We start from the raw sequence: 21743 nt of genomic DNA, 5'->3' as shown, positions 1-21743 counted from the left end.
TGCAGTATTTGACTTTCTGATTTTGAGTTGTTTCATTTCAGATAATGGCCTCCAATTCCATCCATGTTGCTGCAAAAGACATGGTTTTATTTTTTTATGGCTGAATACTATTCTGTTGTATACATGTGTGTATACATATGTGTGTGTGCATGTGTACTCACATACATATACACACCATGGTTTCTTTACTCACTCATATATAGCAACTATTTTAAAATACTCCTTTAGCCCCATTATCTTTTTCCTTTTCTTCTGAGACTCCAAAAGTTGTATCTTCTATTTGTCTCACAGGTCCTTGAGGCTATCTGTTCATTTTTTTTTTTCAGCCTGTTTTCTCTCTGATCAGGCTGAGTAAATTGTGTTGATCTGTTCTGAAGTCACTTTTTTTGTCTTCTGTCACCTCTGAACTGTTCAATTTATTCCATTCAGCTTTTAAGATTTTGGTTATTGTTCTTTTTAGTTCCATAATTTTCATGTGATTCTTATTAATAACTTTTTTCTGAGATTTCTTTTAATTTACTTTAGAGAAATTGCTTGTTGAAGCAATTTCAAATTGCTTGTTGAAGCGTTTTATGACCATTGCTTTAAAGTTCTCAGATAATTATGTGATTCGTCTTGGTGTTGATTGCATTTCCTGGTAATTTATATGACAAGTGATTTTTAATTTTATCTTGGATGTTTTGGATACTATTTTAGTAGATTCTGGGTCCTACTGAATATCTTATTTTAGTAGGCAATCACATTGGTTAGGTTTAAAAAGAGATCCTGGATTACTTTTTAAACTGTGGTTTTAATGGCAATCAAATTTTCAGAAGCTTTTTGGTCATATTTTGATCTTCTTGTTGCATGCTGCTGGGCCTCCAGTGGTCCCTGCTGATGGTGCTTGAGAGAATGAAAGGAACTGCCTGGTGCTTCTAAGAGCTGCCTGGCGCTTCTGAGTATGGGAATGGAGACTCAGGTATACAGGATGAAGCTTCTTGAGCTGGGTACTTGCTGTGGCAGGCTCTCTCCTTTTCTATGGCAGATCTAGAATACCTCCAGAGGCCCTTGTTATAGCGGGATTCCCCAATTTCCGGGGGTCAGAGCGTATTTACTGGACCAGCTGTTCATGGTGTGGTTTCTCTTGGTGCCTATGGCCTTGTGTTGCCTCGGGGGAAAAGTAGTGTTTTTGCTGAGAATGGTGAATGCTTTTGGCTGCTTATTGACAGTGAGGTTTCTGGTTGAACCTTCTTGCTGTTTTTCCTCGTCTCACCTGGTGGTGTTGATGGAAATCCTATTCAAGAGAGGAATGAATCTACCTGGGCTTCTTTCTGTTGCAAGCTTAGGAGTTGGGAAATATCAGATCTGGATCACTTTTTTTTTTTTTTTTTGAATGGGAGGGATATAAGATACCCTGTTGTTATGTTGTTCCTCTAGTCACGGGGTCTTCCAACTAGTTTTTCTTCCTTTTTTAAACCTTTCTGTGTTTTCCTTTGATTATATTTTACAATATTTTTAGGTTTTATAATTGTAGTTAATGGAGAGAAACAGGAAGAGATCAAAAGCCCTTCTCCTCACTTTTTAATTGCAATGAGTGGAACTTATTTGGATCTGGATCTAAATAAACTAAAAAAGTCATTTGATATGAGATGACTCAAATTTTGAAAACTTGGTATTTGTTATAAAAGTTATTTTTCTTGTAATGATGTGATTGTATAAAAATAAAAGACTGTCTCTTAGAGATATGTACTAAGATATTTATAGGCGAAATTATGAAATGCATAGTATTTGCCTCAAATATGGTAAATATGGGTTTGTTCATAGGGCAAGAGTGGTCTTTGATGGTTGTTAGGGCTGGGTGATGAATACATGGGACTCAGAATACCTTTGTGTATATAAGAAATTCTCCATGTTTCAAAATAAAATTTAATTAGTTTATTTTTTGCATCCCCCTTATCTCTGAAATTTTTAAAGTTTAGCTTACATTTCTTGAATAAAGTTTAGATATTATGGTAAAAGGAAATTTGCCTGATTTATTTTCTTTGTACCTAATTTTTGAGTATTGGTGAGGCCAACATGATATAGGCTACCAAGTTTAAACATGTTTTCTTTTAAGGTCGGGAAGTATTAAAGTGTTTATAGTGTGCACATCACCTCTGATTATACTTTAGGAGCCCCAGGAACCATTTGGTTGCTTATGAACAAGTAGTTGGAATGAAAGTGCTTTTATCCCGTAAGAGAGTTAGTGTGCTTTCTTTAAGTGAGCTCTTCTCTAGTCACCAGGATCTAAAGTTCCAGAGTTGACTTTTCTATAGATCAGTATATTAATACATTGAACATTTATTCATTCTTACTTTCTTTCACAGCTTTCTGTTCAAAATAAGGAGTTTGAGATAAATAAAGATGGAATCCCGAAAGTGGATCAGTTGCATTTGGTATGTGACCTTTTTGACATTTACTGATTTGGAAATATATGCAGTAATATAAACTTAGACATCTGACTGAAAATGTTCTCCAGTTTTTCTAAGAATCCAAGTTAATGTTTGCAATAAAGTATTGAAAAAAATTCAGGTGCCCTGCTTACACCACTTAATTACTACACCACTGTTAATCTGCTGGGTTGTATGTTAGTCACACATATTATATAAATAATCGAATAACTAGGGAAGAATATTGTTTTATATATGTTCCAAGATGATACTATAGTAAAATAATGTTTTATTATAGTTTAGTTTTTTTTATAAGTACCTAACTATATCGTTGTCATTCACATATGTATTCAGCCAACATACTTTGAGTAAGCTATTTTTGTGACAGGAATTGAACTAAGGTACAAGGATTGTGGCATTGAGAATGAAATCAATAATTTAGAAATGTGAACAAGTAATTAAGATCTCCAGGTTGAGTAATTAGCAAGTACTATGGGGATGCTCCATTTACCCTGTTTTCATTATTATACATTATATGCTTGTATTAAAATATCTCATGTACTTCATAAGTATACCCATAAAGATTTCAGAAAAATGAAGCCCCTAAAAAAGTACTTTGCGGAAAGCTGATTTTTAGTTCTTCAAAGAAAGGGGGAAGTCACTATGACTAGATCTAAAGAGGATAAATATGACAGTAAATGAGTCTATAAGAATATAATGATCAGGCTCTGGAAGTCCTTATGCTATTCTGAGTTAGGATTACAATGAAAGAATACATATAATTTTGTTAAACTCAATAGTTCCCTAACTTATCTGACCACAGAAATATTGTTTAATACCTTCTAATGTCCCATGAAATCATCTAAAAAAATACCTTAGAAATGATAATAAGGAGTTTTGCCATACTTCTTGGGTAAGTAGTAAAAAGCATTTCAGACAACTTTTGTGAGATTATGAAACTTTGTGTTATACATCCCAATTATCTCTGTGGAAGAGGGTAGCAAAGAATGTTGATTGTGGTTTACATTTTTGAAAAGGCTATGGTAAAAATTTTTTGCTATTAGATAGAAAAAATAGAGGTTATACCTGCACCAAAAGTGTACATACAGAACCCTTGCTTTCAGGTTTGATAGAAAAATTACCTTGTACCAAGTTATCCTGAAATTTAGCTTAAACTTAAAACTTATGTTACAGTTTTGTGAGTCAGAAATCTGGATACAGCTTATTTGGGATTTCTGCTTCAGTGAATTTAAGGTTGCATTTAAGATGTTGGCTGGGCTATAGTCATCTTAAAGCTTGATTGGAGAAGGATATGCCTACAACCTCACATATTTGTTCATAGGATTATGTTTCTTTCAGTTTATTAGAATGAGACCCTCAGTTCTTCTCTAGTTGTTGGCCAGAGGTTGCCCTCAGTCCTTTGCCCTGTTTCAATCATGGCAGTGTGTTTCATTGAAATGTTTAAAAAAGAAGGCAGTAATTAGATTCTGTTCACTAAGACAGAAGTCACGGCTTTTCATAATGAAATCATAAAAGTGACATCCCTTAGTTTTTAGTAGTATTCTCTCTGTTAGAAGCAATTCTCTAGGTCCAAGAGGAAAGAATTATGTAAAGTTATGAATAACAGAAGGTTGGGGTCCTGGGGCAATCTTCGAAGTCTGCCTACTCTTAAGATGTAATCTGGCTGGGCGTGGTAGCTCATTCCTGTAATCCCAGCACTTTAGGTGGCTGGGGTGGGCAGATCAACTGACTTCAGGAGTTCGAGAACAGCCTGGCCAACATGGTGAAACCCTGTCTCTACTAAAAATACAAAAAAAGTTAGCCAGGTGTGGTGGTGGGTGCCTGTAGACTCAGCTCTTGGGATGTTGAGGCAGGATAATCACTTGAATCTGGAAGGTGGAGGTTGCAGTGAGCTGAGATAGTGCCACTGCATTCCAGCCTGGGTGACGGTGCGAGACTTCATCTCAAGAAAAGAAAAAACTGTGCTAGTAATCTGCAAGTAATCGTGCCTTGCTAGGCATGCTGCTAGGTATATGTATAATGAAAGTGAATTTAAGTAAGATTCCCTGTTTAGTGTGGGTGGCTACTCATGGATTCAAGGATTGTGGCATTGAAAATGAAATTAATAATTTAGAAATGTGAACAAGTAAATAATCAAGATTTACGAATTGAGTAATAAGCAAGTCCAAATTGTAAGAATCCTTGGTTTGTATAGTATTTGCTTCTGTGATCTGAGTCAGTTATTAGTGCTGTGAATGGGGTGACCTTTATCTACATTTTGTGATCACACATAGCTATGAAACAAGTCAAGGCTCTGTAGTCAGCCCATTACAGATACCATACCACAAATGGAGAAGAATATAAATTCATGGAACCATGTAATTCAGGAGAATTATTAGAAGATAACATTCCCATCCCTCAGAATCCCTCCAGTAGTATCCCCAACAGATGGCCTTCAGCCATTACTGTACTTAAGTACAGTAATGCCAATTTTGGTAGTTTGTGTATTTCTAAGAGTTGGTCCATTTTGTTTAAGTTATCTAACTTGTTGGCATACAGTTGTACATATTTTCTTTATAATTCTTTTTATTTTTCTAAGTTCCATAGTAACATCACATTGTTCATTTCGGATTCTATTTTTTTTTCTTTTTAAAATTATACTATAAGTTCTGGGGAACAGGTGCAAATCATGCAGGTTTGTCGCATAGTTTATACATGTGCCATGGTGGTTTGCTGCATCCATCTCCCCATCATCTACATTAGATATTTCTCATAATGTTATCCTTCCCCAATCCCACCACCCCCTGCTATTCATCTTCTAGTCCCCCACCCCGCAACAGGTCCCCGTGTGTGATGTTCCCCTCCCTTTGTCCATGTGTTCTCATTGTTCAGCACCCGCTTATGAGTGAGAACATGTGGTGTTTGGTTTTCTGTTCTTTTGTCAGTTTGCTGAGAATGATGGTTTCCAGCTTCATCCATGTCCACGCAAAGGACATGAACTCATTCATTTTTATGGCTGCATAGTATTCCATGATGTATATGTGCCACATTTTCTTTATCCAGTCTATTATTGATGGGCATTTGTGTTCGTTCCAAGTCTTTGGTGTTGTAAGCAGTGCTGCAGTAAATATACATGTGCATGCATCTTTATAATGTAATGTTTTATAATCCTTTGGGTATATACCTAGTAATGAGATTGCTGGGTCAGATGGTATTTCTAGTTCTAGATCCTTGAGGAACTGCCACACTGTCTAACACAAGGTTTGAACTAATGTACTCTCCCACCAACAGTGTAAAAGTTTTCCACATCCTCTCCAGCATCTGTTGTCTCCTGATTTTTTAATGATTGCCATTCTAACTGGTGTGAGGTGGTATCTCAATGTGGTTTTGATTTGTATTTCTCTAATGACCAGTGATGATGAGCTTTTTATCATATGTTTGTTGGCTGCATAAATGTCTTTTTTTTGAAAAGTTTCTTTTCATATCCTTTGCTCACTTTTTGATGGGGTTGTTTGTTTTTTTTATTGTAAATTTGTTTAAATTCTTTGTAGATTCTGGTTATTAGCCCTTTGTCAGATGGGTAGATTAGTAGTTGCAGTCTTCTCTCTTTTTTTCTTAGTTAATCTAAATAAGTTTTGTCTATTATGTTGATTTTTTTAAAAGATGCAGCTTTTGGTTTTATTGATTTTTCTCTGTTGTTTTTCTGTTGTCTAGTTTCATACTTTCTAATCTTTATATTTCTGTCTTTCTGTTGCTTTAGGTTTAGTTTATAACATACATTGTTATGCAGTTATCACACCTTATAAAATTAACACATTTTAATAGGAAGTGTAATTGTCTTTAAATGTATTTTTAAATAGTTTCTTTTTTCAAATTAATATGTCAATAAGATCTACATGTATTGCCTTAATATATCTTTTAACCTCTCTTGATCTGTAAAGTTCCCCCACAACTCTTTTTCTGCATGCCGTGTATTGTGTGGAAAAAAACTATTTTATATCCCATATTTTGGAATTGGCTGATTACATCCTTATGGTGTTATTTCATACTTCTTTTTTCCCCAATTAAACTGGTAGATACAGAGGCTAATTATATTTACATTCAGTTTTTATAAGAAGTTTATTTTATGTGTGATACTTTGCAAATATTGTGTCATATGGGGGGATCATTTGGTATTTCATTGTCACAGTAAGATTGATCAGTGTGTTCAGGCAGAAAATTTTATTTGTACAGGGGTATATTTTTAGTTTTTCTATTCCATTGGTTTGTTTATTCATATCCCAGTACCATACTTACGTAATTAAAAAGGCTTTAAAATATCTTTTTAATACTTACAGGGCTAGATCTTGCCTCACTCCCTTTTTTTTTTTTTTTTTGAAATAAAGTTCAAAGTCTCAGGGCAGAGTGTGGCGGTATGATCTTGGCTCACTGCAACCTCTGCCCAGCAGGTTCATGTGAGTCTCGTGCCTTAGCCTCCTGAGTAGCTGGGACTACAGGCACATGCCACCACACCTGGCTAATTTTTGTATTTTTAGTAGAGATGGTGTTTTTCCATTTTGGTCAGGCCAGTCACAAACTCCTGACTTCAAATGGTCTGCCTGCCTCAGCCTCCCAAAGTTCTAGGATTACAGGTGTGAGCCACTGCACCTGGCCCTCATTGCTATTTTTCAAATCAGCTTTCATGGCTATTTTTGGCTGTCATTGTTCTAAAACATCTTTAAGTTGTTTAGTCTCAAGGAAAAATTAATTATATTTTTATTGGAATAATGTAAAATTTATAAGTTAACTTAGGGAACACTCTGCTAATTTTTTGTATTTTTAGTAGAGATGGGGTTTCTCCATGTTGGTTAGGCTGGTCTCAAACTCCTGACCTTAGGTGGCTTGCCTTGGCTTCCCAAAGTGCTGAGATTACAGACATGAGCCACCATGCCCAGCTGAGAGTCATTTTTGTTGAAGAACATAATAAGACTTTTGTTCCTGATCTACTTTTGTGGTTTTGAGAAGCATGTGTTATTTTTTCTCATTTGGATTTTGTAATATTTGTTTCTGCCTGGTGAAGATAACATTTATCTTTAAATCTTCTTTTTTTTCCCCCATTTATTTATTTTATTGCATTTTAGGTTTTGGGGTACATGTGAAGAACATGCAAGATTGTTGCATACGTACACACGTGGCAGTGTGATTTGCCGCCTTCCTCCCCATCACCTACACCTGGCATTTCTCCCCTTGCTATCTCTCCCCAGCTCCCCACCCCCCACCGTGCCTCCCCTATTTCCCCCCAACTGACCCCAGTGTGTAGTGCTCCCCTCCCTGTGTCCATGTGTTTGTTCTCATTGTTCAACACCCGCCTATGAGTGAGAACATGCGGTGTTTGATCTTCTGCTCTTCTGTCAGTCTGCTGAGAATGATGGTTTCCAGGTTCATCCATGTCCCTACAAAGGACCCAAACTCATCGTTTTTGACAGCTGCATAATACTCCATGATGTATATGTGCCACATTTTCCCTATCCAGTCTATCGTCGATGGGCATTTGGGTTGGTTCCAGGTCTTTGCTATTGTAAACAGTGCTGCAGTGAACATTCGTGTGCACGTGTCCTTATAGTAGAACGATTTGTAATCCTTTGGATATATAGCCAGTAATGGGATTGCTGGGTCAAATGGAATTTCTATTTCTAGGTCCTTGAGGAATCGCCACACTGTCTTCCACAATGGTTGAACTTTACACTCCCACCAACAGTGCAAAAGTGTTCCTATTTCTCCACATCCTCTCCAGCATCTGTTGTCTCCAGATTTTTTAGTGATCGCCATTCTAACTGGCATGAGATGGTATCTCAATGTTGTTTTGATTTGCATTTATCTGATGACCACTGATGATGAGCATTTTTTCATATGTTCGTTGGCCTCATGTATGTTTTCTTTTGTAAAGTGTCTGTTCATATCCTTTGCCCACTTTTGAATGGGCTTGTTAGTTTTTTTCTTGTAAATCTGTTTTAGTTCTTTGTAAATTCTGGATATCAGCCCTTTGTCAGATGGGTAAACTGCAAAAATTCTTTCCCATTCTGTTGGTTGCCGATTCACTCTAATGACTGTTTCTTTTGCTGTGCAGAAGCTGTGGAGTTTGATTAGGTCCCATTTGTCTATTTTGGCTTTTGTTGTCATTGCTTTTGGTGTTTTGGTCATGAAATCCTTGCCTACGCCTATGTCCTGAATGGTTTTGCCTAGATTTTCTTCTAGGGTTTTTATGGTGTTAGGTCTTATGTTTAAGTCTTTAATCCATCTGGAGTTAATTTTAGTGTAAGATGTCAGGAAGGGGTCCAGTTTCTGCTTTCTGCACATGGTTAGCCAGTTTTCCCTACACCATTTATTAAACAGGGAATCCTTTCCCCATTACTTGTTTTTGTCTGGTTTGTCAAAGATCAGATGGTTGTAGATATGTTGTGTTGCCTCCGAGACCTCTGTTCTGTTCCATTGGTCTCTATCTCTGTTTTGGTACCAGTACTATGCTGTGTTGATTACTGTAGCCTTGTAGTATAGTTTGAAGTCCGGTAGTGTGATGCCTCCTGCTTTGTTCTTTTTGCTTAGAATTGACTTGGCTATGCGGGCTCTCTTTTGGTTCCATATGAAGTTTAAGGTGATTTTTTCCAGTTCTGTGAAGAAGGTCACTGGTAGCTTGATGGGGATAGCATTGAATCTGTAAATTACTTTGGGCAGTATGGCCATTTTCACGATATTGATTCTTCCTAACCATGAACATGGAATGTTTCTCCATCTGTTTGTGTCCTCTCTTATTTTGTTGAGCAGTGGCTTGTAGTTCTCCTTGAAGAGGTCCTTTACGTTCCTTGTTAGTTGTATTCCTAGGTATTTTATTCTCCTTGTGGCAATTGTGAATGGAAGTTTGTTCTTGATTTGGCTCTCTTTAAGTCTGTTATTGGTGTATAGGAATGCATGTGATTTTTGAACATTGATTTTGTATCCTGAGACTTTGCTGAAGTTGCTTATCAGCTTCAGTAGATTTTGGGCTGAGATGATGGGGTTTTCTAGATATACAATCATGTCGTCTGCAAATAGAGACAATTTGACTTCCACCTTTCCTATTTGAATGCCCTTTATTTCTTTTTCTTGCCTGATTGCTCTGGCTAGAACTTCTAATACTATACTGAATAGCAGTGGTGAGAGAGGGCATCCTTGTCTGGTGCCACATTTCAAGGGGAATGCTTCCAGTTTTTGCCCATTCAGTATGATATTGGCTGTTGGTTTGTTGTAAATTGCTTTTATTATTTTGAGATACGTTCCGTCAATACCTAGCTTATTGAGGGGTTTTAGCATAAAGGGCTGTTGAATTTTGTCAAAGGCCTTCTCTGCATCAATTGAGATAATCGTGGTTTTTGTCTTTGGTTCTGTTTATGTGGTGAATTACGTTTATAGACTTGCGTATGTTGAACCAGCCTTGCATCCCCGGGATGAAGCCTACTTGATCATGGTGGATAAGCTTTTTGATGTGCTGTTGCAATTGGCTTGTCAGTATTTTATTCAAGATTTTTGCACCTATGTTAATCATGGATATTGGCCTGAAGTTTTCTTTACTTGTTGAGTCTCTGCTGGGTTTTGGTATCAGGATGATGTTGGTCACATAAAATGATTTGGGAAGAATTCCCTCTTTTTGTATTGTTTGGAATAGTTTCAGAAGGAATGGTACCAGCTCCTCTTTGTATGTCTGGTAGAATTTGGCTGTGAACCCGTCTGGACCTGGGCTTTTTTTGGGTGGGAAGCTCTTAACTGCTGCCTCAACTTCAGACCTTGTTATGGGTCTGTTCAGGGTTTCGGCTTCTTCCTGGTTTAGGCTTGGGAGGAGGCAAGTGTCCAGGAATTTATCCATTTCTTCCAGGTTTATTAGTTTATGTGCATAGAGTTGTTTGTAATAATCTCTGATGATGGTTTGAATTTCTGTGGAATCTGTGGTGATATCCCCTTTATCGTTTTTTATTGCATCAATTTGGTTATTCTCTCTTTTCTTAATTAATTAATTAATCTGGCTAGTGGTCTGTCTATTTTGTTGATCTTTTCAAAAAACCAGCTCCTGGATTTATTGATTTTTTGAAGAGTTTTTTGTGTCTCTATCTCCTTCAGTTCTGCTCTGATCTTAGCTATTTCTTGTCTTCTGCTAGACTTTGAGGTTTTTTGATCTTGCTCCTCTAGCTCTTTCAGTTTTGACGATAGGGTGTCAATTTCTGATCTCTCCTTGCTTCTCATGTGGGCACTTATTGCTATATATTTTCCTCTAGAGACTGCTTTAAATGTGTCCCAGAGATTCTGGTATGTTGTGTCTTCATTCTCGTTGGTTTTGAAGAACATCTTTATTTCTGTCTTCATTTCATTGTTTATCCAGTCAACATTCAAGAGCAAGTTGTTCAGTTTCCATGAAGCTGTGCGGTTCTGGGTTAGTTTTTGAATTCTGAGTTCTAATTTGATTGCACTGTGGTCTTAGAGACTGTTTGTTACAATTTCCGTTCTTTTGCATTTGCTGAGGAGTGATTTACTGCCAATTATGTGGTCAATTTTAGAGTAGGTGTGATGTGGTGCTGAGAAGAATGTATATTCTGTGTATTTGGGGTGGAGAGTTCTGTAAATGTCTATTAGGTTTGCTTGGTCCAGGTCTGAGTTCAAGTCCTGGATACCCTTGTTAATTTTCTGTCTGATTGATCTGTCTAATGTTGACAATGGGGTGTCAAAGTCTCCCACTATTATTGTGTGGGAGTCTAAGTCTCTTTATAAGTCATTAAGAACTTGCCTTATGTATCTGGGTGCTCCTGTATTGGGTGCGTATATATTTAGGATCGTTAGCTCTTCTTGTTGCATTGATCCTTTTACCATGTAATGTCCTTCTTTGTCTCTTTTGATCTTTGTTGCTTTACAGTCTAATTTATCAGAGATGAGAATTGCAGCTCCTGCTTTCTTTTGCTTTCCATTTGCTTGGTAAATCTTCCTCCATCTCTTTATTTTGAGTCTTTGTGTATCCTTGCATGTGAGATGGGTTTCCTGGATACAGCACACCGATGGGTTTTGGCTTTTTATCCAATTTGCCAGTCTGTGTCTTTGATTGGGGCATTTAGTCCATTTACTTTGAGGGTTAATATTGTTATGTGCAAATTTGATACTGCCATTTTGGTGCTAGCTGAGTGTTTTGCTGGTACTTGTTGTTCCTTTATATGTGTAGAGCCTTTTTCAGGAGCTCTTGTAGAGCTTGCCTGGTGGTGACGAAATCTCTTAGTACTTGCATGTTCCCAAAGGATTTTATTTTTCCTTCACTTATGAAGCTTAGTTTGGCTGGACAGGAGATTCTGGGTTGAAAGTTCTTTTCTTTAAGGATGTTGAATATTGGCCCCCACTCTCTTCTGGCTTGTAGGGTTTCTGCCGAGAGATCTGTTGTGAGTCTGATGGGCTTCCCTTTGTGGGTAACCCGACCTTTCTCTCTGGCTGCACTTAGTGTTTTCTCCTTCATTTCAACCCTGGTGAATCTGACGATTATGTGCCTTGGGGTTGCTCTTCTTGATGAATATCTTTGTGGTGTTCTCTGTATTTCCTGGACTTGAATGTTTGCCTGCCTTGCTAGGTTGGGGAAGTTTTCCTGGATGATATCCTGAAGAGTATTTTCCAGCTTGGATTCATTCTCTTCGTCGCATTCAGGTACGCCTATCAAACGTAGATTAGGTCTTTTCACACAGTCCCACATTTCTTGGAGAGTTTGTTCATTTCTTTTTACCCTTTTTTCTCCAGTCTTGCCTTCCCGTTTTATTTCATTGAGTTGATCTTCGACCTCTGATATCCTTTCTTCTGCTTGGTCAATTCAGCTGTTGATACTTGTGCATGCTTCGCGAAGCTCTTGTGTTGCGTTTTTCAGCTCCATCAATTCACTTATATTCCGTTCTATTTTGTCCATTCTCGTTAGCATTTTGTCAAATCTTTTTTCAAGGTTCTTAGTTTCTTTGCATTTGGTTAGAACATGTTCTTTAGGTTCACATAAGTTTCTTACTACCCACCGTCTGAAGTCTGATTCTGTCATTTCATCACACTTGTTCTCCATCCAACCTTTTTCCCTTGCTGGTGAGGAGTTGTGATCCCTTGTATGAGGAGAGGTGTTCTGGTTTCGGGTGTTTTCATCCTTTTTGCTCTGGTTTCTTCCCATCTTTAAGGATTTATCCACCTGTCGACTTTGTAGTTGCTGGCTTTCAGATTGGGTCTCAAATCTTTCAGATTGACGTTCTGTTTGTTGATGATGAGGTTATTTCTGTTTCTTGGTTTTCCTTTTGACAGTCTGGCACCTCTGCTGTAGATCTGCTGAGGTTCACTCCAGGCCCTACTTGCCTGGGGTTCACCTGCAGCAGCTGCTAAACAGTAAGGGTTGTTACTAGTTTTCTTCCTCTGCTATCTTAGTCCCAGAAGGATACCCACCTAATGTCAATCTGATCTCTCCTTTATGAGGTGGCTCTTTGGATATATAGGGGTCAGAGAGCTGCTTGAGGAGACGGTCTCTTCTTTATAGGAGCTCAAATGCTGAGCTGTGAGCTCCGTTGTTCATTCAGAGCTGCTGGGCAGGTACGTTTAGGTCTGCTGCAGCAGAACTCATAAACTGCTTTTTGTTCCCAGGTGATCTGTCCCAGGGATTTAGGGCTTTATGAGTTTCAGTTATGCTGCTGCCTTCTCTCTCTCTTTTTTTTTTTTTTTTCCTTCAGAGCTGCCCTGCCCAGCAAGGAGGCAGCCTAGTCACTGTCTGTCTGTAGAGGCTTTGCTGAGCTGCTTTGGACTCCGCCCCGCTGCCGAGTGAACTTCCCTGCAGTCCTGTTTATATGGGTGTAGTTAGAACTGCTTTGGCGATGGTGGCCCGGCTCTGTTGAGGCGGAGTCTCTCTGCAGTGGCGGGTTGCCTTGGCAACAGCGGGCTGCCTCAGCAATGCTGGGTTGCCTTGGCAATGGTGGGCTGCCTTAGCATTGGCTGACTACCTCCCTAGTGGCGGGCTGCCTCGGTAATGGCAGACGTCCCTCCCCCACAGAGCTGGACCGTCCCGGGTTCAGCTGCGCTTGCTGTGAAAGTCTCAATCCAGAGTTTCTGGTTGCTGTTCTTTTGTGGGGGTGGGACCAGCCGAGCCTGATCGCCTGACTCCCTGCCTCAGAGCCTTTTTTAAGTTGGTGTTCCAGTCGCTTGTTGAAGAGGCGCCGGGGTCTGTTTGTTTTCCCCTGTGGCCACTCACTGCGCTGGCTTAAACAGTGGCACTGAGGTTTGTGGCGCTTTTTTTTTTTTGCCCTGGAACCTACTGTCCTTGTTCCCTGCTCAGTCCCCTTTTTAAACAGACGAATGGGTGACTTCCTGTGGCTCCTATCGCCAGCCAAAGGGGCACCCGGACCGGTGTATTTTGTATGGAGAACCGCTGCTCCAGGGCGCAGACAAAGCGGCCGCGTGGGGCAAAGCAGCGGTGCCGGCCGGCACAGCCGCGCTGGCCGAAACAGCCGCGCTGGCGACCGTGGAGCTCCTCTGTCTGGGAATTGCCTAGTCTGTGGGCAATAAAAATGCGGTGTCCATTCACCCTCTGCGCTTTCACTGGGAGCTGCAATCCTGAGCTGTTCCTAAACGGCCATCTCAGATCCTCCACACCTAAATCTTCTTAAAAACTTATTCTGTAGAGTACAGACATTGGCATTCATTTATTTATCAAATATTTACTGAATGTCTGTTATTTTCAGATACTCTGCTTTTTTATGGAGATGTAGTGACAAACTAAAATTTTGAATGTGAAAGGTCTTAAGAGTGTAATGCAGACGCTAGCAGTAACAGATGTTTTTTTTCGTTTGTTTGTTTTGAGACAGTCTTGCTCTGTCACCCAGGCTGGAGTGCAGGGCTGTGATCTCTGACACAGCAACCTCCACCTCCCGGGTTCAAGTGATTCTCCTGCCTCAGCCTCTTGAGTAGCTGAGATTACTGGCATGCACCACCATGCCCAGCTAATTTTTGTATTTTTGGTAGCGACAGGATTTCACCATGTTGGCTGGTCTGGTCTTAAAGTCCTGCCCTCAAGTGATCACACACCTTGGCTTCCCAAAGTGCCTACCTGGCCAGCAGTAAACAGATTATTTTTATTTGGTGTAATATGTGTTTTGGTTAGAGTAATCATAAGAGGCAAATAAAAGGTATACCACGTTGTCTTTGGAGGAGGAAATAATGGAAGAGCAACCTTACAGGGTTATTTACATGTGCTAATACAAATAATGTTCTTTGAAATAGAGGGATATAATAAATTCTGGCCCCCATAATGATGATGATAATGATAGTGGCAGTGGAGGAGATCCTAGAGGGTGGTCACTTAAAAACTGAAACCAGAAACAGCTAACTAGGTGAAGAAATTTACCCTTCCAGACAGAGAAGCTTCACTGTGACATTTTAATACTGTCAAATTCTAACCATTACCTTGTTAGAGAGAGAAGGAAAGTAATACAATTTCTTTGTTTGCATTTCGGTTGTTTTTGAGAGATTTCAGCTATGATTTTTTCCTTTTACATTTTTTCCCCGTAATTCAATTTCATTGTTTCAGTACTGGAGGCAATCCATTTCTCTAAAAAAGCACAGTCTTCCCTCTGTGTACACAGGGAATTGGTACAGATGAACTTCAGCCATACCCAAGTTCTGCAGTTGGCTCAGTGGAACCTGTGTGTATGAAAAAGCCCTTTTTGAGTCCTGAGAATACTGTATTTTTGATCTGTTGGGTTTCAGATGTGGAAACTGCAGATAGGGCTGACTATATTTATTTCATATCGGTACATAATATTTGTACATATTTGTGGGGTCCATGTGATATTTTGTTACAGGTATGGAATGTGTAATGACCAAGTCGGTATTTAAGGCATCCATTATCTTGATTATTTATCATTTCTCTGTTTTGGGAACATATCAAGTCCTCTCTTCTGGCTATTTTGAAATATATAATACATTGTTAACTAGAGTCAGCGTATTCTGTCAGTCACTAGTACTTATTTCTTCTATCAACCTGCTTGTTTGTACCCATTAAACAACTCTTTTCATCCCTTTCCACCTCACCCACTCTCTCTACTCAGCCTCTGGTATCTGTCATTCCAGTCTACCTCTGTGAGATCAACTTTTATAGCTCTTGTATTTGAGTGAGAGCATTTGATATTTGTCTTTCTGTGCCTGGCTTATTTCACTTTACAGAATGACTGTTCCATTTTTGTTGCTGAAAACGACAGAATTTAATTTCTTTTTATGGTTGAATAGTATTCTGTTGTGTATATGTACCATATTTTCTTTATCCATTTGTCCATTGATGGACACTTAGGTTGATTCCTTGCCTATTCCTTTGTAATTGTGAATAGTGCTGCAGTAAACATGGGAGTGCAGTTTTCATCTACTGATTTCCTTTTTGTTTTGATAAGTATCAAGTAATGGGATTCCTGGATTGTATGATATTTCCATTTTTAGTTTTTTGAAAAACATTTGTACTATTTTCCATAATGGCTATACTAATTTGCATTTCTACCAACAACGTATAACAGTTTTCTGTTCTTCATATCTTTGCTAGCATTTTGCTATTTTTTTTGTCCTTTAAAAAAAATGGCATGCTAGCTGATGTAAAATGAAACCTCATTGTGATTTTGATTTGCATTTCCCTGATGATTAGTGATGTTGAGCATTTTTTCATACACTTGTTGGTCATTTGTATGCCTTCTTTTGAAAAATGTCTATTTATGTCCTTTGTCTACTCTTAATGGGATTATTTGTTTTCTTTTCCCTGTTGAGTTGAGTTTCTTGTATATTCTAGATATTAGTCCTGTGTTGGATGAATAGTTTGCAGATATTCCATTCAACAAATTGTCTCCTCACTCTGTTGATTATTTCTTTTGCTGCACAGAAGCATTTTGGTTAAGTGTAGTCTCATTTGTATCTTTTTGTTTTTGTTGCCTGTGCTTTCGAGGTTTTGGCCATTAAAATCTTTGCCTAGACTTATAATATTTTTATAGTCTTAGGTTTTATATTTAAGTCTTTATTTAATCTTGAATTGATTTTGTATATGGTGAGAGATAAGGGTCTACTTTTATTCTTTTGCATATGGATATCCAGTTTTTCCTAGCACCGTTTATTGAGGTAGGCATCTTTTCCTTAGTGTATGTTCTTGGTGCCTTCGTGATAAATTAGTTGGCTGTAAATATGTGGCTTTCTTTCTGGGTTTTCAATTCTATTCCTTAGGTGCAGGTATCTATTTTTATACTAATAAAATGCTGTTTTAGTTACTATAGCCTTATAAGATATTTGGAAGTCAGTGTGATGCCTCCACCTTTATTCTTTTTGCTGATAATTGTTTTGACTATTTGTGCTCTTTTTTAGTTCCATGTGAAATTTAGGATTTTTTTTTTCTATTTATGTGAAAAATTGCATTGCTATTTTGATAGGGATTGCTTTGAATCTGTAGTTCTTTAGGTAGTATGGGCATTTTAACAATACCAATTGTTCTGATCTTGGAGTATGGAGTGCCTTTCCATTTGTTAGCATCCTCTTCAGTTTTTTTCACCAGTGTTTTGTAGTTTTCTTTGTAGACATCTTCAGCTTCCTGTTTAAATTTCTTCCTAGGTAATATATTTATTTTTTTAGCTATTATAAATGGTATTGCCTTCTTGATGTTTGTTAGTTCATTATTGATTTATAGAAATGCTACTGATTTTTACATGTTGATCTATATCCTGCAGATGTACTAGAATTATCAAATCTAAGAGGTTTTTGGTGGAGTCTTTAGGTTTTTTAAATAGAAGATTGTGTCATCTGCAAAGAGGGACAATTTGACTTGCTCTTTTTCAGTTTGGATGCCTTTTATTTCTTTTTCTTGCTTGATTGCTCTGACTAGGACTTCAGGACTGTGTTGAAGAGGAGTGGTGAAAGTGGAGATCCTTGTCTTATTTCAATTCTTTAGAGGAATGTGTATTATGTTTTTGATGTGCTGTTGGATTCGGATTGCTAGGATTTTGTTGAAAACTTTTGCATCTATGTTCATCAGGGATATTGGTCTATAGTTTTTTGTTGTTGTATTCTTGTCTGGCTTTGGTTTCAAGGTAATGGTGGTCTTGGCCTTGTAGAGCAAGTTAGGGAGAATTCTCTCCTCTTGAACTTTTGCAATAGTTTGAGGATAATTGATGTTAGTTCTTCTTTGAAAGTTTGGTGGAATTCAGCAGTGAAGCTCTCTGGTCCTGGACTTTTCTTTGTTGGGAGACTTTCTATTACCGACCCAATCCCATTACTTGTTGTTGGTCTGTTCGTGTTTTCTGTTTCTTGCTGATTCAAATGTGGTAGGTTGTATGTGTCCAGGAATTTATACATTTCCTCTAGGTTTTTCAGTTAGTTAATGTATAGTTACTCATAATAGTGTTTATGTTTTGTGTTTTTGTGGTATCAGCCATAGTGTCTTTTTTTCATTTCTGATTGTGTTTATCGCAGATTTTCGTTTTTTGTTTTTAGTACAACTAACAGTTTATTGCTTTTGTCTTTTCAAAAAAATTTTTGTTGATCCTTTGCAATTTTTTTTTTAGTTTATTTCACTTAATTCTGCTCTCATCTTTATTCTTTCTTTCCTACTAATCTGTGAGGTGTATCACCAGGCCATTTATTTGAAAATCTTACTCCTTTTTTGAAACAAGCATTTATTGCTGTAAATGTCTCTCTTCACACTGGTTTTGCTATATCTCATCAGTTTTGTTACGTTGCTTTGATTTTCAGTTGTTCCAAGGCATTTTCTAATTCTCTCTTTAATTTCTTCCTTGACCCAGTGGTCATTCAGGAGCATGTTGTTTAATTTCCATGTTTGTGTGTTTTTGCTTTTGTTTCTTTTTGAGCTGGGGTCAGGAGCATGTTGTTTAATTTCCATGTTTTTTGTTTTTGTTTCTTTTTGAGATGTTGCCCAGGCTGGAGTGCAGTGGTGTGACCTCAGCTTACTGCAACCTCTGCCTCCTGGGTCCAAGCAATTCTCCTGCCTCCCCTCCTTTGTAGCCGAGATTGTAGGTGTTTGCCACCGCATTCATCTAATTTTTGTATTTTTAGTAGAGATGGAGTTTCAACATGTTGGCCAGGCTGGTCTCAAACTCCTGACCTTAAGTGATCTGTCCACCTCAAGCTCCCGAAATGCTGGAATTGCAGGTGTGCTCTACCATGCCTGGCCAATTTCCATGCGTTTGTATAGTTTTCAGTTTCTCTTGTTGATTTTTAGTTTTCCTTTGTTTTCTGAGATGAAACTAGATATGGTTTTAATTTTAAAACCTTTTTTGAGCTTTGTTTTGTGGCTTAGGTATTGTCTATTCCTAGAGAGTGTTCCATATGCTGATGAGAAGTGTGTGTATTTTGTTGCTGTTGGGTAAAATGTTCTGTAAATATCTGTTAGGTTAATTTGGTCTTTAAGTGCAGTGTATAATCAGTGTTTCTTAAATTAATTTTCTCTCTAGATCTGTCTAATGGTGAGAGTTGGGTGCTATCTGTTTCTCCCTTTAGATCTAATAATATTTGATTTATGTATCTGGGTACTCTGTTGTTGGGTGCATGTGTATGTTTAGAATTGTTGTATCCTCTTGCTAATTGATCCCTTTATTATTATATAATGACCTTCTTTGTTATTTTCTACTGTTTTTGACTTAAAGCCTGTCTTATTGATAGAAGTATAGCTTCATCTGATTGCTTTTGGTTTCCTTTTGCATGGAATATCTTTTCTCATCTTTTGGCAGTATATAATTGGGTCATTTAAAAAAAATCCTTTCAACCAGTCTGTGTCTTTTAAGTGGAAAGTTTAACTGGTTTACATTCAAGGCTGTCATTGATACATGTATGAGGGCTAATTTCTGTCATTAATTGATTCTCATTGTTTTTTGTATCTTTTGTTTCTTATTTTATCTCTTACTCATCATTGTGGTTTGGTGGTTTTCTGTAGTGGTAACAGTTTTTCTTTGTGTGTTTGTTTTACCAGTAGATTTAATAGTTTAGTGTGTTTTATAGTGGTAGATATTATACTTTGACTTCCAGGTATACAGCGCTCTTGGTAGAGATGGGGTTTCACTATCTTGGCCAGGCTAGTCTTGAATTCCTGACGTAAGGTGATCTCCCTACCTTGGTGGCCTCCCAGAGTGCTGGGATTACAGGCCTAAGCCACTGTGCTCAGCCAGATGATCTATTTGAAGTGTTCTTATCTGCTCATTATTTTGGTTTTTTTTTTTTGAGGTGAGTACCAGATACCTCATCAGTCATCTTGAAGCCCATCCTTCCTGACTGTATTTATTGAAAAAAAAAAGTCCACTTATTAGTGGACCTACCTGTGCAGTTCAAACCTGTGCTGTTTAAGAGTCAATTATAGTTGAACTTGGTAAGAATCTTTAAAACTCTAAATAGAAAAACTTGATTTTAGATCTGTATCACTGACCAAAAGTATTTGTGAATTGTATCCTCCTTCATTACAGGTTTGTCCTTTTTTTCCTTTGTTTTGTAACACCTATTTTTCCTTGCAGGATGATAAAGTCAAATCCCTCCTCTGTAGTTTGATATATTATAGAAGTTCAATCACTGCTGAACAAGTTTTAAATGCTGAATGTTTCTTGATACCAAAAGAGAAATCAGTTCCAAACCCAGAAAAAGATACTGAATATATCCCATGTAAAAAAGAAGAAGAAATAAAGACAGAGAACTTGGATAAATGTATGGAGAAGACAAGAAACGGTGAAGCCAACTTTGATTGTTAGATTATTATTCTGTTATTGTTGCAGATGTTCTTTATAAAAGCTTTGTTTAGTTTGGTTAATGTACAAAAATATCTAGAAATGTTCTGGGACTAGTTGGGTTGTATCTTTAGTATTCAGGCTGTGAAAAATAAAGATGTTTGGCTATGCACAGAATAGTTTGTATGCTTTGAACTTTAGTTTACTTGGAGTTTGATATGGTTTGGCTGCGTCCCCACCCACATCTCATTTTAAATTGTAGTTACCGTAATCCCCACATGTTCTGGGAGGGACCTTGTGGGAGGCAATTGAATCATGGGGGTGGGTTTTTCCCATACTGTTCTCACGGTAGTGAATATGTCTCAGGAGAGCTTATGGTTTTATAAAGGGGAGTTGCCCTACACAAACTTTTTGCCTGCTTCCATGTAAGACATGCTGTTACTCTTCCTTCATCCTCTGCCACAATTGTGAGGCCTCTCCAACCATGTGAGCAATGTGAGTCTTCTTTCCTTTATAAATTACGCAGTCTCAGGTATATCTGTATTAGCAGGTTGAGAATAGACTAATACAGTAAATTGGTATCAAGAATGGAGTGCTGCTTTAAAGATACCCGAACATGTGGAAGTGACTTTGGAACTGGATAATAGGCAGAGGTTGGAACAGTTTGGAGGGCTCAGAAGAGGACAGAAGGATGTGGGAAAGTTTGGAACATCCTGGAGACTTGTTGAATGGCTTTGACCAAAATGCTGATAACGATAGGGCTGATGAAGTCCAGGTTTAGGTGGTCTCAGAGATGAGGAGCGTGTTGGATACTGGAATAAAGGTGACTCTTGTGACATTTTAGCAAAGAGACTGGCAGCATTTTGGCCCTAGAGATTTGTGCAGCTTTGAACTTGAGAGATGATTTAGGGCATCTGGTGGAAGAAATTTCCTTTTTTTAAAATTATACTTTAAGTTCTGGGGTACATGTGCAGGTTTGTTTCGTGGGTATACACGTGCCATGGTGGTTTGCTGCATCCATCACCCCGTCATCTATATTAGGTATTTCCCCTAATGCTATCCCTCCCCTACACCCCATCCCCTGCTATTCCTCCTCTCCTCCCCCACCCCCCAACAGGCTTCAGTGTGTGGTGTTCCCCTTCCCGTGTCCATGTGTTCTCATTGTTCAACACCTACTTACGAGTGAGAACATGTAGTGTTTGGTTTTCTGTTCTTGTGTCAGTTTGCTGAGAATGTTTCCAGTTTCATCCATGTCCCTGCAAAGGACATGAACTCATCCTTTTTTATGGCTGCATAGCATTCCATGGTGTATATGTGCCACATTTTCTTTATACAGTTTGTCATTGATGGCATTTGTGTTGGTTCCAAGTCTTTGCTATTGTGAACAGTGCCGCAATAAGCATATCTGTGCATGTGTCTTTATAATAGAATGATTTATAATCCTTTGTATATGTACCCAGTAATGGGATTGCTGGGTCAATTGGTAGACATTTATGCAGCCAGCAAACATATGAAAAAGCTCATCATCACTGGTCATTAGAGAAATGCAAATCAAAACCATATGGAGATACCATCTCATGCCAGTTAGAATGGT

At 38.1% G+C, this 21743-nt stretch overlaps 1 protein-coding gene across 1 annotated transcript in view; it reads left to right on the top strand.

The window, feature by feature from the left end:
- STK31 (serine/threonine kinase 31) overlaps positions 1-20321 on the top strand; it is a 143586-nt gene extending 123265 nt beyond the window's left edge. Inside the window, exons 23-24 of the mRNA XM_032286983.1 lie at positions 2346-2414; positions 19943-20321. Coding sequence (XP_032142874.1) covers positions 2346-2414; positions 19943-20173 — 300 coding nt within the window. The 3' untranslated portion in view covers positions 20174-20321. The remainder of the gene's footprint in view (positions 1-2345; positions 2415-19942) is intronic.
- Positions 20322-21743: the final 1422 nt, after the last annotated feature.

This window comes from Sapajus apella, unplaced genomic scaffold (genome assembly GCF_009761245.1).
Source record: "Sapajus apella isolate SASKATOON/1434 unplaced genomic scaffold, GSC_monkey_1.0 scaffold19, whole genome shotgun sequence".
NCBI classification, from domain to species: domain Eukaryota; kingdom Metazoa; phylum Chordata; class Mammalia; order Primates; family Cebidae; genus Sapajus; species Sapajus apella.
Note: the sequence above shows the minus strand (reverse complement) of the source record. Positions and strands in the feature narration are given on the sequence as shown.